At 36.8% G+C, this 13602-nt stretch overlaps 1 protein-coding gene across 4 annotated transcripts in view; it reads right to left on the bottom strand.

The window, feature by feature from the left end:
• TENM1 (teneurin transmembrane protein 1) overlaps positions 1-13602 on the bottom strand; it is a 572765-nt gene that overhangs the window by 178691 nt on the left and 380472 nt on the right. For all 4 annotated transcript variants that reach the window (XM_065900559.1, XM_065900557.1, XM_065900558.1 and 1 more), the window contains 3 exons: positions 8463-8648; positions 6870-6893; positions 4917-5063 (listed from right to left, as the gene is read on the bottom strand). In XM_065900559.1, coding sequence (XP_065756631.1) covers positions 4917-5063; positions 6870-6893; positions 8463-8648 — 357 coding nt within the window. The remainder of the gene's footprint in view (positions 1-4916; positions 5064-6869; positions 6894-8462; positions 8649-13602) is intronic.

A 13602-nucleotide genomic window follows, 5' to 3' on the forward strand; every position in this document is an offset into this window, starting at 1 on the left:
TTTACAATGTTCTGTATAATCAGGCCAGTGCCTACCTTTATATTCTCATCTCCCACCAATCTCTCCCTGACTCATTGTATTCCAGCCGCAATGACTTACCTTTCACTTTCTAGAAGAGTCTAGTATATTTCCACCTCAGGGCATTTGTACATGCTGTTTCCCTGGCCTGGAACATTCTTCCCCTGACTCATGTGAGGCCTCCCTTGCCATATAGACCTGGTTAGGTCCTGCTATACATGTTTATAGCACTCTTAAAAACTTTACAGCACTCTAAACAATTGTAAATATATAGTTATTTGTGTGGTTTCTTGTTTAATACCTAAACCATAAGCTCCATGAAGGCAGAAACTTGTTTGGCATTTTCTCCTCAGTGTCGAGCACAATACTCGGCACAAAGTAGTAATGAATGAATGGAAAATTGGGTGCCCAATCTGAAATGTTTGGCTGAAAGGTAAATAACTCTTTGAGTCAAACATTTGGATCAGCGCTATCCAATAGAACTTTCCCCACTGATAGGAATGCTCTAGATGTGCACCAACACAGTAGTCACTAGCCTCACGTGACTGTTGAGCACTTGAGATGTGGCTAGTGCAACGGAGAAATGGAATTTTTGATTTTACTTAAATTGTATTTAAAGAGTCATATGTGGCTAGTGGCTACCATATCAGACAATGCAGATTTTGGTATCTCCAAATAGATGTCGGATGGTCTATAAACTTAGCCAAAGAATACAAAGAAGTTGGAAACTTTTATGAAGTCCAATTTATCATTTTTTTCCTATTGTGGTTTCTTTCCTAGCTTTTATGTTTAAGAAGTCCTTTCCAATCTTGAGATCTACCACCTATGCTTTCTTCTAATTGTGTTTGAGTTTTCTTTTGCCTTCAAGTCATTAATCAGCTGCAGTGTTTTTATTTATTTTATTCTTTTGGAATAAGATATGAATTGAAAATCTAAGTTTTTTTTTCCTTAATAGTGGTCGCAGCACCACCTATTTCATAATGTTTCTTTTCCCCACTAATTTTTGATGCTGGTTTTATAATATCCTAAATATTTGTACTGGGGTGTGTTCCTGAAGCTTTTATTCGGTTGTACTGATCTGTCTATGCGTACATCAGTACCATTTTGTTTTAATTATCATAGTTTTAAAATATTATTTTAACATCTGATAGTTCTAGCTTGCTCTCACTATTCTTTGTTTTAGCTATTCTGATTCAGTTAATATAATGTCTAAACTTTTTTTCTCATGTCAAGTCATATGTGCATGTAATGTATGGTGATTATATTTTTCAAACCCTAAATCAGGACACATGATGAACACATGAAAAATGTGGTCACCATAAGGTTAAGTCTCCTCTTCCAAGCACAGGGTTGTGTCCATGGTATGTGCTTGTTGACTAAAGGGATACATGAGGTCAAGACATTTGATAGATTTGTGATTTCTATAGTAATTAGTTCTTAAATATACAATGTAAAAGACAGTTTTCAATTTTTTTGCATGTTAAGAAAAAAATCCAAGGGTTATTTGTTCTTAGTTCTGTTTTTATTATTCAAGGAGCTCTTAGGTAGCTCCTAGACCTGTGTCACCCACATATTCAATGAGCCCAACTAGTTACTAAGAGTCACAATGCATTGAATCAGAGTGTAACTAAAGTCAAAGCTTCAGGAAGTAGCAGTAATACTAATGAGTATTCAAAGCTGATTAGAATGCAAAAAAAAAATTTCTGCCATTCTTTAAGTATCAGCAATGATATGTAGTAATCAGGAAGCAGCTACTTGAAGCAACTGCTTGAAAGTGATTTTTTTTTTTTTGACTGGGAAGATTTCTTAAGAATTAACGTTTTAAAAATTAGGACCACTTTTTTTTTCCCCCAAAAGGTTCAATTGGCACTTTCTGATTTAATTAAAACTCACACACATACATGCACAAACAAGTATGCAAATATTAATCATTAGGCATATACAATCATTCTGGATGGCTGCAAATGAATCCAGCCATTCTGGATAGCTGGAAAGCTGAGACCACCAAATGCAGGGCATTTAATATATTCTTAGGGATGTTACTTAAACAGTATAAAAATGGATTTATTGTCCAAAATCTTAGTCATGAGGCTTTCAGAGGTTATTTAATCCATCTTTCCATCTCAAAGTAGAACTAAATATTTATTTGTCATCAGTATCATCTTAATCCTACCAAATGAAAAAATGGTAATTGAATATCTCAAGGAGCCTCCCCCTGCTACTCCCTAAAGAGACAATCATAAAAATGCACTAAACTCACATCAGCATCTTTGGTTTTTGATTCCCACGTAGATACACAATTTTAAAGGAATGTTCATAGGTCAATACACATTCAGCAACATCTTCTATACCTTTTGTATCTATATATACCACAGATATTGAAAATTGAGAATCCATTATTTCATTAATATTTAATTGATCCATTCCTTAAACATTTTTGGCTCCCTTGAGGTGACCTTGACGCCACAGAAAATGCTTGATAATTATTCAATTATTTTTATCAAGCTGTACTTTATTAAGCAGGAAACTTATTTTAGCTCAACCCTGAGTCAGAAATCATACTTGGGACTTCCCTGGTGGTACAGTGGTTAAAATTCTGCCTGCCAATGCAGGGGACACAGGTTCGAGCCCTGGTGCAGGAAGATCCCACATGCCACGGAGCAACCAAGCCCGTGCGCCACAACTACTGAGCCTGTGCTCTAGAGCCCGTGAGCCACAACTACTGAAGCCTGCGTGCCTAGAGCCCATGCTCTGCAACAAAGAGCAGCCCCTGCTCACCGCAACTAGAGAAAGCCCGCGTGCAGCAACAAAGACCCAACACAGCCAAAAACAAATAAATAGAGAAGGAAAGAAAGAAAGAAATTATACTTGCATAGGTTGTTAATGTATTTTCTGAGCATAACATTTTAATCAATATATCAATTGAGAAATCTCCATTACTGCCTCCGATCTTTTTTGGAATGAAGCAGACCACCTAGGTTTACACCCTGGCTCTATCCTTTACTTTCTATATGATCTTGAGCAATTTATTTAACTTCTCAGTGCCTCCGTTTCCTAATTTGTAAAGTAGTGTTAATAGTAGTTTCTACCTCATGAGGATTAAGTGAAATTATTCACATAAAGGACTCAGCACAGTGCCTTGTACATAGTAAACCCTGAATACAAGTGAGCTAATATTATTAGTAATTATATTGGGCATCAAACTATGGACTCTGGGTCATACTTAACATGTAACAAGGAAACAATATAGACAGGATATAATTTAGTGCTTGATTGTACGGTGCATATGATAAACACCATGGTAGGCTGGGGTGGTGGATGTCAGAGGTATCATGGGAAATATGGCTTGAGTTGGGACTTAAATGATGAACTGAGAATGATGGGTGTAGAAGATGAGTCTTGAAAAAACAAAAAAAGAAAATGAGTCTTGGTGGACCACAGAAGTCAAGTAATGGTTGATTAGTGTACCATTTAATTGAAAATCTCACTCTGGCCTCCCCAACAAAAATTTCAAATTAGATAGGAAGTAAACAGTCTCTTCAGAAAATGGTCTGTTATCCTAAATTTAGTGTGTGTGTGTGTTTGTGTGTGTGTTTGTGTGCACGTGTGCGTTGATTGGTGTAGTTTATCATCCTTTAAGTAGTGCACATGAATTATCTTGTTTAATTCTTATAACAACCCTATTAGACAGTTATTATTATTATCAGCCCCATTTTGAAGATAAGGAAATTGAAGCACAGAGATAGCAAGAAACTTTTCCCAAACCCTACAGCCAGAAGTACATAGCAGAGCTAATATTTGACCCCAGAAATTCTAACTTCAAAGCCCTGTGCTCTTAATCAGAAAGTTGCTTCTACTTAAAATTCATAAGGTCTTATAACTTTTAAAGGTAAACTGTTAGCCAGAACAATAAAAGAGGACACTTTTACACCTAATTTGGTGCTTAAACGATGATTGCTACCTTATTGTTTTAAGCCCCATTTGGATTCAAATGACAAGGTATATAATTGTCTAAGCACAAATAGAAACCTTGAGGAGTCAAATTTAACAACCTACTTCATTTTAAGTCAATATACAGAAACTAGAAATAAATTTTTTTGTCAATTTCATGTTTTATTGAGTAGAAAGTAAGAGGAAAGTGAGGATTTCTTGTTTTAGGCTCATTCAGAGGTGATTTGGCTGTTTTGAGGCCTGACTGTACAATGTATTAGATGCCTTTGTTTGCTTGATTAAAACAGAAGTGGTTACCCGGAGGCCTTGGAGCCACATATGGCTTTCTAAAACATGTGCAGCTCTTGAATTAAATGTAAAATACTCTACTGTGAATTGTCGTGATGCTATGTCCTTTGAAAGATGTAAAGTGGTACTAAAAGGTAAAGACACAAGAGGGAGCTCTAAATAACTAAGAACAAAGAAAACTACCTCGCGATGTGTATAGTGCAAGCTACACTAGCATCTGACAGTTTAGACAGTGGTACGCTGATTTAATTTAGTAGAATAAATGCCACAGATATGGGAGGCAGCATGGTTGTAACAATTAAGAAAACAGAAACTGAAGTCATATAGCCCTGAATTGGAACCTTGGTTCTGTTACTTTCTAGCTGTGTGATCCTGGAAAAGTCACTTACCATCCCCACTCCAAGTATTAGTTTTCCCATTTGTAAACAAGGAAAATAGTACCTATACCTGGTAACGTTATTGTGAGAATTAAATGAGATATAATACGTGGAAAGAGTTTGGAGTATTGCCTGGTTACTGTAAATATTCAATAAATTGAGATTTACAAAATAGTATGACTTTATAAGGATTCCTAATTTTCACTCTTGGCCAGATTGGTCATCACTGTGCTAGAGGCTGGGCTATTCCTTTCTTTTATGAACATTTAATAAATGACTCACCTCCATCATTGTCCAAGTTATCTCCACAAAGCATTTCCATGACAACATTGCAGCCTGTCCCACTCCAACCCACCTGACACACACAGTGCCAACCATTTTGATCCAGGGTACATCGCCCATTTCCAAAGCAGAGCCCTGGGCAGCCATCTGAAAAGACAGCAGAGAGTAACAAATTCAGAGACATCAGAATGGGTTTGGCCAACAATGATGTATCTGCCTAGAGGGAAAAATCGAATCGTCTGGGCTCCATTCAGATGAGGTGTTGAATAAATGGAAGAGGAGCTCGCTTGCTTATACCACGTTCCCAGGGAACTTGTTATCCCTTACTCTGCTGTGCTTTTCCTTAGAGAGCCAATTAAACGTTATTAATGCTAACCCCAATTCCCAACCTCTGATTCAGACAGGATAAAAACTATGATGGGGACAAGACATGTTTTTTGTTTCTTTTCGAAAAAGGTATCTCCTCATCTCAATCAAAACTGGATGGATGATATTGTATCTAGTTATGACCAAAAAGTTGGGAAAAGACAGCAGTTTCTATGAAGAGATACTTCTCCTAACTACTGCTACTCTGTGCTGATTTTTCCCTTGTGATATGTTGCTTCAGGACTTAGGTATGTTGGTATACAGTTCAGACCATTAATTGCCCACATGGTGCCTTAGAAATGTGCTGCAGTTGCTTTACACCTATTCAGCTCTTCTCTTCAGGATTATTATTGATCTGAAAGCTAAGGACTGATTTTTTTACTTATCTGGTATCTCTCTCAGAAACTAGCATAATAGTATACCTGTAGTAAGTGCTCAACAAATGTTTATGGAATTAATGCACACCAAATTTAGACTTTCAGAATTCTAGAGAATAATTGGATAAATATAGTCAAGAGGAAATTATAATGCTTAAATGACTTCTATCCGTTGATAACCCTAACCACAAACACTAACGACGGTCTCTATTTAGACTTTTAATTTCTCAGGGATGACCTACTCTTTCTACCAGTGGTTCAGAGATAGGCTATTCCAAAGGGCAACTCTGCATGTCCCAAGTGCTCAGCGGGCAGATGAACAGAGAGAGCAATAATGGCACATAGCTTCTGGAAATTTCCCCAGTAGCAACACAGGACCAGATCTGGATTTTACAGGAGACAGTCCAATCAATATTCTTTCCATTTTCTGTCTTTGAAAGAAAATTCCAGAAGTATAAAAAGCAAAAGAATTTTTAAAAAAATCTGTAGAAGTAATCCAGTGTTTCTTGCAAATGGTTTTCCTAGCAACTCTCAACAGACCAGAGGAAGAAAAGACTTTAAAATAAAATGACAGATGGCTGTTAGAAAATATGAAAAGATTATATATATATTCCTCACGCACATGTATAAGATTAAGAAAGAAATTTATCTAGTTCCATTCTCATGCACACACAATGGATAAAGAGAAATTAGGGATAATTTGAGTACGACATTTTCAACCTTCTGAGGCTGAGGTAATGAAAGGCACCAGGAAATCTGAGAGAAAAACCCTTGCAGTCTCTATCGAATGCAGATCGCTGGTGGGGATGGACGAGGATACTCTACACGGACTTAAAGCTATATTTTTATGTTAGAGAAAAAGTTCAGCTGTCTACCTAAACCTAGTTTATTTAATAATTACCTCTCTGTCATATAAACAGACACACACACACACACCCCCCTGACATCAAGACAAAGAAAAATAATTCTTAAAACTGCTTATCAGTCTATTAAACTCTACGGCAAAAAATGAATCTTTGATATTGGGAAAGCAAATTACTTTTAAGTCTATTACAGCATGAACCTGACAATATTGCACTTAAGTAAGACTGCCAACATTAAAAACAACAACAACAAACAACACCCAAACCCCACCAACACTTCCTTTCCCACATGCATATTTTCGGTTTAAAATATTTTTCTGTTATAAAACTAGAGAGAACGGGCTTACCTCGGACAGCATCTAAGTAGTGAGCTAAAAAGGGGGGAAAAGAGTGACTGAATGAATTTCTGAGAGACCAAAGCTATACAACAAGTACTAATGGTTTACCATCTGTTGCCTGGGAGAACAGCAAACTGTGAATTCTGAAATGCCTGCAGCTCAAAAGTTAGTACACTGGCCTGTGTGGTTTGTGAATAATATTTTCTGTGGGAAAGATATTAATGGCTTTTCTGCAAGAAACTCTATTAGGCTTCCTAAAAAAGTGTCATATTTCATTAAAAGTATAAGAACTGCATTTTTACATTTCAGTAATAACTCATGAAGGAGTGCTAGCTTGAACTTCTTATTAGTAATATCTTTAGAAGGGAGTTCTGGAGTAACCACCTTTGGTAATCATGACAATATTTAAATCCTCCTATGTGAAGGCAATAAACTTACTCTAGTGCAGGAATGTAATTACTTAAGCTGCATCTGAATCTCACCCCTCACCACCTTTTTAATGAATCTTAAGTATTTTCCACAGTCACAGAGCAAGACTGACTGTAGTTGAGTAGTAATGCAGTTTATTAAAATTATGTTATATATATTATATATACTATACATTACTTTGGCAGGTTCCAACCATTATAACAAAAATCACCTAAAAATGAAAGCTGTAGTACAGTCTAGAGGGGAAAAAAAGCCCATAAACAATGAATTGTGTATCCAGAGGCCCACGCTTGCTTTTGCACTGTATGAATTTTCTGTGTGCTCATAGAATGACACTGGAACATTCTGTTACCCACTTTCCTTAGCTGAACAATGGTAATCATACTTGTCCCTCTGTATACGCAGGGAACCTTGGTGGCAGATACATGTGTGTGTCAAGGGCTTTGATATTTTTCTCAGAAAAAAGTATTTTATAAATGAAACTTTCATTATTATTAGTGTTTTTTATGGTGTGAAGACCACGTGATAGATTAATTATTACATAGACTTTCTCACACCCACAGGTGTTCTCCCAGGAAGCAGCCTGAAAATTAGTGAAATTGGTGACAAGGGACGACAGAGGGTAGATGCCTCGGTACGAACTCTCTATACTACCCAATAAACAATTCAACACAGATGTTCTATTGATAGCAGGTCAGGAGTGTCTTCCTTATACACATTAAAGACAGCCCTTAATGATATTGAATGGCCCCTGATAAAGTAGTCCCATTTAATGAAACTGCCTCTAAGTGCTTTCAACCAAAACAACCTATACTTTTCAAAAGGAAAAATGGCCAGTGAATGTTAACTTTACAACAAAAGCACTTTTCTTATTAACTAATGACACTATATTCTAATGTATCATCTTTCATTTGAGTAACGCAAAGCACTTGAAAGCAGAAAATATAAAGAATAATGAAGTAATGAGAAAGGAAAAGACACAGAAATAAGTAAGATATTATCAACAAAACAGGAAACCTCCCAGTTAAGGAAACTTTCAAACTTATGGCCAGCCCTCCTACTTCTTCCCTCTTCCCATCTCAAATTCTACAAACAGCTTGGTGATTGACTTGCTAGACTGCTTTACTTCTTCAATTCATCCAATTTACTTGTTCAAAGTATGGTGGTACTTACCGATTGTGCAGTGGTCGCCCTCCCATCCAGGGCTACACTCACATTTTCCATCTTTGCATTGGCCATGCTCAGCACAATGAGAATGACAGGAGCGTTCTTCACATGTTGGTCCTACCCAACCTTCTGCGCATTGGCAAATTCCCCTTGAGCAGACTCCATGGCTACCACACTCCATGGTACAGAGCTCTGTGGGGAATTCAAAGAAGATGTATTTACATATTTTATTACAACCAGAGCCTACTCTTTCAAAAACACATTAGAATTATCAAAATCTCAGTCTATACCTGTATTTAAAATATATAATCAAAATGGCACAAAGCCCTCTAGCATTTGAGTGAATGTACAAGGAACTCTGTTAAAAAAAGGTAGCTATATCTCTATGTATAAAATAAACTCTAAATCATATTGCTTTTGAGCAGTCCACAAAATGATAACAGCACTCAAGGCTTAGAAATGAAGTCAGTGCCAAACAAATGTCAGGTGGTTTTCACTAAACATTCATTAAGATTACAGGTAATGTTGTAGGGATTTTGTGATGCTACAAGAAATCACTGGGGAAAACACACAGTGCCCTAATTTCATTCGGGTTTTACAATCAGAAAGATGATAACTTTCTAATAAAATTCATAATATACAAGAGGTAAAGCTGCCAGTGACAGTAATCAACTGCTTTCTCTGATCATACTAACAATATTTGCATTTATTTTAAGGATTTAAAATGATTCTTGGTTGATTAAAATACACAGTCTTCTTATCTCAAAATGCCATTCAATATTTAGCCAATATAATCAAGGTGTATTATTAGCGCTGCCCAGTTTCTCTCTTCTGTATCCCTGACTTTTTTTTTTTAAGAAACACTGAATATTAATAAAATCATGACAGTAGAAAACCAAAATAAAAGTTTGGCTAGCTTGTTTCTTCATAAAATTCCCTTGCTGGAGGAGCAGAAGGGAGATAAAAGCCTATCGAAAGAATGCAATAGGTTTTGGGTACAACTGGCCACATATCCTTGAGTGAAAAAGAGGGTGTGCTGGAAGCCAAGTTGTCTATCTTTCATAGTCTTAAATTCTGAAACTGGTTTTATATATTGATAGATATTGACATATGATGATATAAGTATTACCCTATATTACATGTAACAAAGCTCTTCATATGTAACAAAGGTTTCTACACTATAGGTAGCAGAGTTATTTTTCAGTAGGTGAGAATAGTCTTCTGATAAAGCCATGATTATGAATTTTATTACTATCTGGATCAATATATTCACTAATTCATTCACAAGTATTCTTTGAGGGTCAAGATTTCATAGAAAGAGTAAACGGTTTGGAATAAGAATTCCTCTGCATAAAAGCTGCGTATCCTTAGGCAAATTACTAACATGCTTTCTTAATCTCTGCTTGTGTAACTACACAATGAAAGTAATAATATTTACACCTGACAGGGTCATTGGGCAGTTTGCGATATATTTTGGAGGTAGAACCAATATGAATTCCTTAAGAGAGGATATAGGAAATGAAGGAAAGGGAAAAATAAAAGTTTTGGCTTAAACAAATGGGTGAATAATGCTGCCACTAACAAAATGGAAAAGGATAAAGGAAGAATAAGATGGAAGATCAAACAGATTAACACTGAGATAACGTATAGATAGCCAAATGAAGATGTCAATTAAGCACTAAGATATATGAATTTGACAGGCCAGGGTTAGAGATATGAAATTGGCAACCATTAGCATATAGGTGGTATTTAGCATCTAAGTTTGAGACCAGATGATATCCCCTAAGGAATGAGCCCTGAGGTGTTCTGTGATTTAAAGATAAGGTAGAAAAAGAGGAACCATCAAAGGAGACTGGGAAGGAGAGGGCAGTGAGTGATAGGAGGAAATCTTATAGATTGTGGTACAGCTAAAGCCAAAAGAGGACACTTTTTCAAGAAGAAGGGGGTAGTCATGATAGGGACAGAGTAAAGGGCCAAAGTAGGTGATTAAACAGTTAATCCCACTAGGGGATTATAAGTAAAGAAAAAAGTATAGGAGACCCCTGTAAGTTAATGATCACTCAAGAAAGCAGGTTTGCTTAACCACAAAACCAAGCAGGCTTGCTTAGCAACAAAACCAGGTAACAGAAACATGAGACATGCCCCCAAATAATAAAACAATGGTGGCACGAGACCCACATCCTTCCCAGTGAGCTCAGTAAGTTAATGATTACTAGGACACGCTCCTCTGCACGCACTAAAAACAAAAATATAAGGAAAAGGTGACATTATACTAAAACCTGAAATGATTTAACATATTTTAGTATATGTTATTGCCTTTTTGCTCATTTCCATTGCACCATGACAGTCCCAGCTTGACCATGTAGGGACAAGAAAACCCCCCACCCGACGTGGAGGAGGAACTGATGACGATGGAATTTTGATGTCTATTCAAGAATGAGGAAGAAGGTGGTTTCCTCCCCCTCCCCACTTTTCCTTTGATCATAAAACTGTAGCCCACTAAGTTCTTGGGGTGCGGCAGCCTCTCGTCCACCTGCTTGTAAGCCTCACAAGTGTCCTATTCTAATGAATCACTTCTTATCTATCACTTTGCCTCTTGCTGAATTCCTTCTGTGTTGAGACATAAAGAACTGGAGCTCCTCGGAGCCCCTGAAGTGCCACCTAATGGTTTCAGTTACGTAAAAAATATTGCTCAGAGGTCAAGTGAGACATGGGCAGAGAAGTACCCATTGGATTTATCACATGGAAATTGTTGGTAACTTTAGGAAGAGCTGTATTGATAAAGTGGTAGTTGTAAAGCCAGACTGCACTGGGTGGAAGAGTGAATAGAAAACTGTGTGTGGGATCACCAGGTTGTGAGAAAAGTCTAGGACCCAGACAATACCAAAAAGGGGGGACTTAGCCTAATAAATGGTAGCTCAAGTAGGTTAATCTTGAATTAGCACCAACACTCTATATCTTGATTTTGAATCTATGATTGATAATCTGGATTTTAAAATTCAGTTCTTATAGTGACTTTGATATTGTAATTCTGCTCCCCTTAATGGCCTCCCTCAAGACACTAAAAGCTGAACTGAAAGGGCATTTCTAAGATTAGAAAGCTAAGTGGTCAAAGCCAATCAAGCCAGAGCTGACTGAAACAATGAGAGGCAAACATTTTGCATATACTGCTTTATACAACTATAAATTTTAGACATAGGAGTACATCATTCTGATGATTTCCTGAAAAGTAGTAGGACTAGATGAAATAGTATTCATCTAGTATTCATTCACTGTTCAGAACTAGATGAACAGTATTGGCAAAATGGCAGACTAGGCTATCTTTAAACCACCTTGATATAAACCCTTAGAAATGGTGAATATAATGTAATAATTTTAAAAATTGCATGTCTTAGTTCACAAGAAAGAGAAATTCTCAAACACTGGAAGCAAAGAGGATGCTAACAGTCAAAGACGTAAGCATATAAGTCAACCCTCCGGCAGCATAGAGGGGTTATTATACCCAGTAATGACCAGGGGCTTGGGTATCTGTGTCCACAAAGGGAAAAGAGATGAGGTCTTTGGCCCATTTAAGATGGGGAGTTGGACGGAAACTCCTGCAGAAAGCAAGGACAACCCCTGAAAAGCTGCAATCTCAATGAGATGGGGACTAATAAACTATCCACTAGCTCAGAGAGATGGCAAAGAAGCATTGACTATATAATAGTAACAACAACAACATCAACAACAATAACAATTGGGGGGTTAGAAGACAGTAGTGAAATAAAATATTATCTTATCATAATATGTGCAGTGGAGTACCCTGTGTTCAATATTTCTAAAGCCTTGTATTTTTCAGGAGTTAGGTAAGAGATACTTTGTCAAGTATGCATATAAAAATGTAAAGGTGGAGCTCTGTTTCTAGTGATTGTGACCTAAATAATTTTTACTATTCTCTTCTAATGAGAACTAGAAAATCTAGACAAAATATATTTCAAAATTTGTTGGATGTTACTACTAGAATTCACAAAAGGGTAAAGAATTGCTGGGCCAAGTTCCAGCAATTATATTTGCTTATTATAAAGCTAGGAGAAAATGAAAACCCAGAGAGGTGTCTGATATTTTTGGATGCTTCTTTTCTAGAAGTGTCTGTCAATTCTGGTAGATGCAGCTGGAAGTTTCAAAGGTTGGGTAAAGCTTTTGTCAGTCTCATGGGGACAGAAAAAATACTTGACTGGATAATGGCTAGGAAATTTCCAATACTGAAGAAAACACCAAGCCAAATATTGAAGCAAAACTGAAGGAACAAAAAAGAGAAAAAGGCAGATTCACAATTATAGTCAGAGACTTTTATGACCCCCTTTCTCATTAACTAACTGACAGAACAAGCAGATGACTTAGAAAGAATATGGAATATTTGACCAACATGATTAACAAATTTGATCCAATTGATACATACAGAACACTGCATTAAATAACTACAACATACACAGAAATTCCAAGTGCACATAGAACATTTAAAAATATTGACCACATGCTAGGCTATAAAGCAAGTCTCAACGTATTTCTAAGTATTGAAATTATATATAGCATGTTTTCTACCTACTATGGAATTAAAGTTGAAATCAGTAACAAAAGATAATTATAAAATCCATATAATTTGGAAATTAAGAAATAGACTTCTGAATGAACTACAGAACAGAGAAGAAATCATCATGGAAATAGGAAAATATTTTTTTTGTTTTTTTTTTAGCGGTATGCGGGCCTCTCACTGCTGTGGCCTCTCTCGTTGCGGAGCACAGGTTCCGGACGCGCAGGCTCAGTGGCCATGGCTCACGGGCCCAGCCACTCCACGGCATGTGGGATCTTCCCGCACCAGGGCACGAACCCGTGTCCCCTGCATTGGCAGGCGGACTCTCAACCACTGCGCCACCAGGGAAGCCCAGAAAATATTTTGAAATGAATGAAAATGAAGGTACCACATATCAAATTTTGTGTAATATAACTCAGTCCCTATGTATAGGAAAATTTATAAGGTAGGACGGAAAACCACCTGGAGAACAATGACCCAAGCATCCAATTTTAAAAAATTAGGAAAAGAAGAGCAAAGTAAACTCCAAGAGGGTATAAGGAAGAAAATAATAAGAGCTGAGATTAATTAAATAAG

Source organism: Phocoena phocoena, chromosome X, assembly GCF_963924675.1.
Source record: "Phocoena phocoena chromosome X, mPhoPho1.1, whole genome shotgun sequence".
Lineage (NCBI taxonomy): Eukaryota > Metazoa > Chordata > Mammalia > Artiodactyla > Phocoenidae > Phocoena > Phocoena phocoena.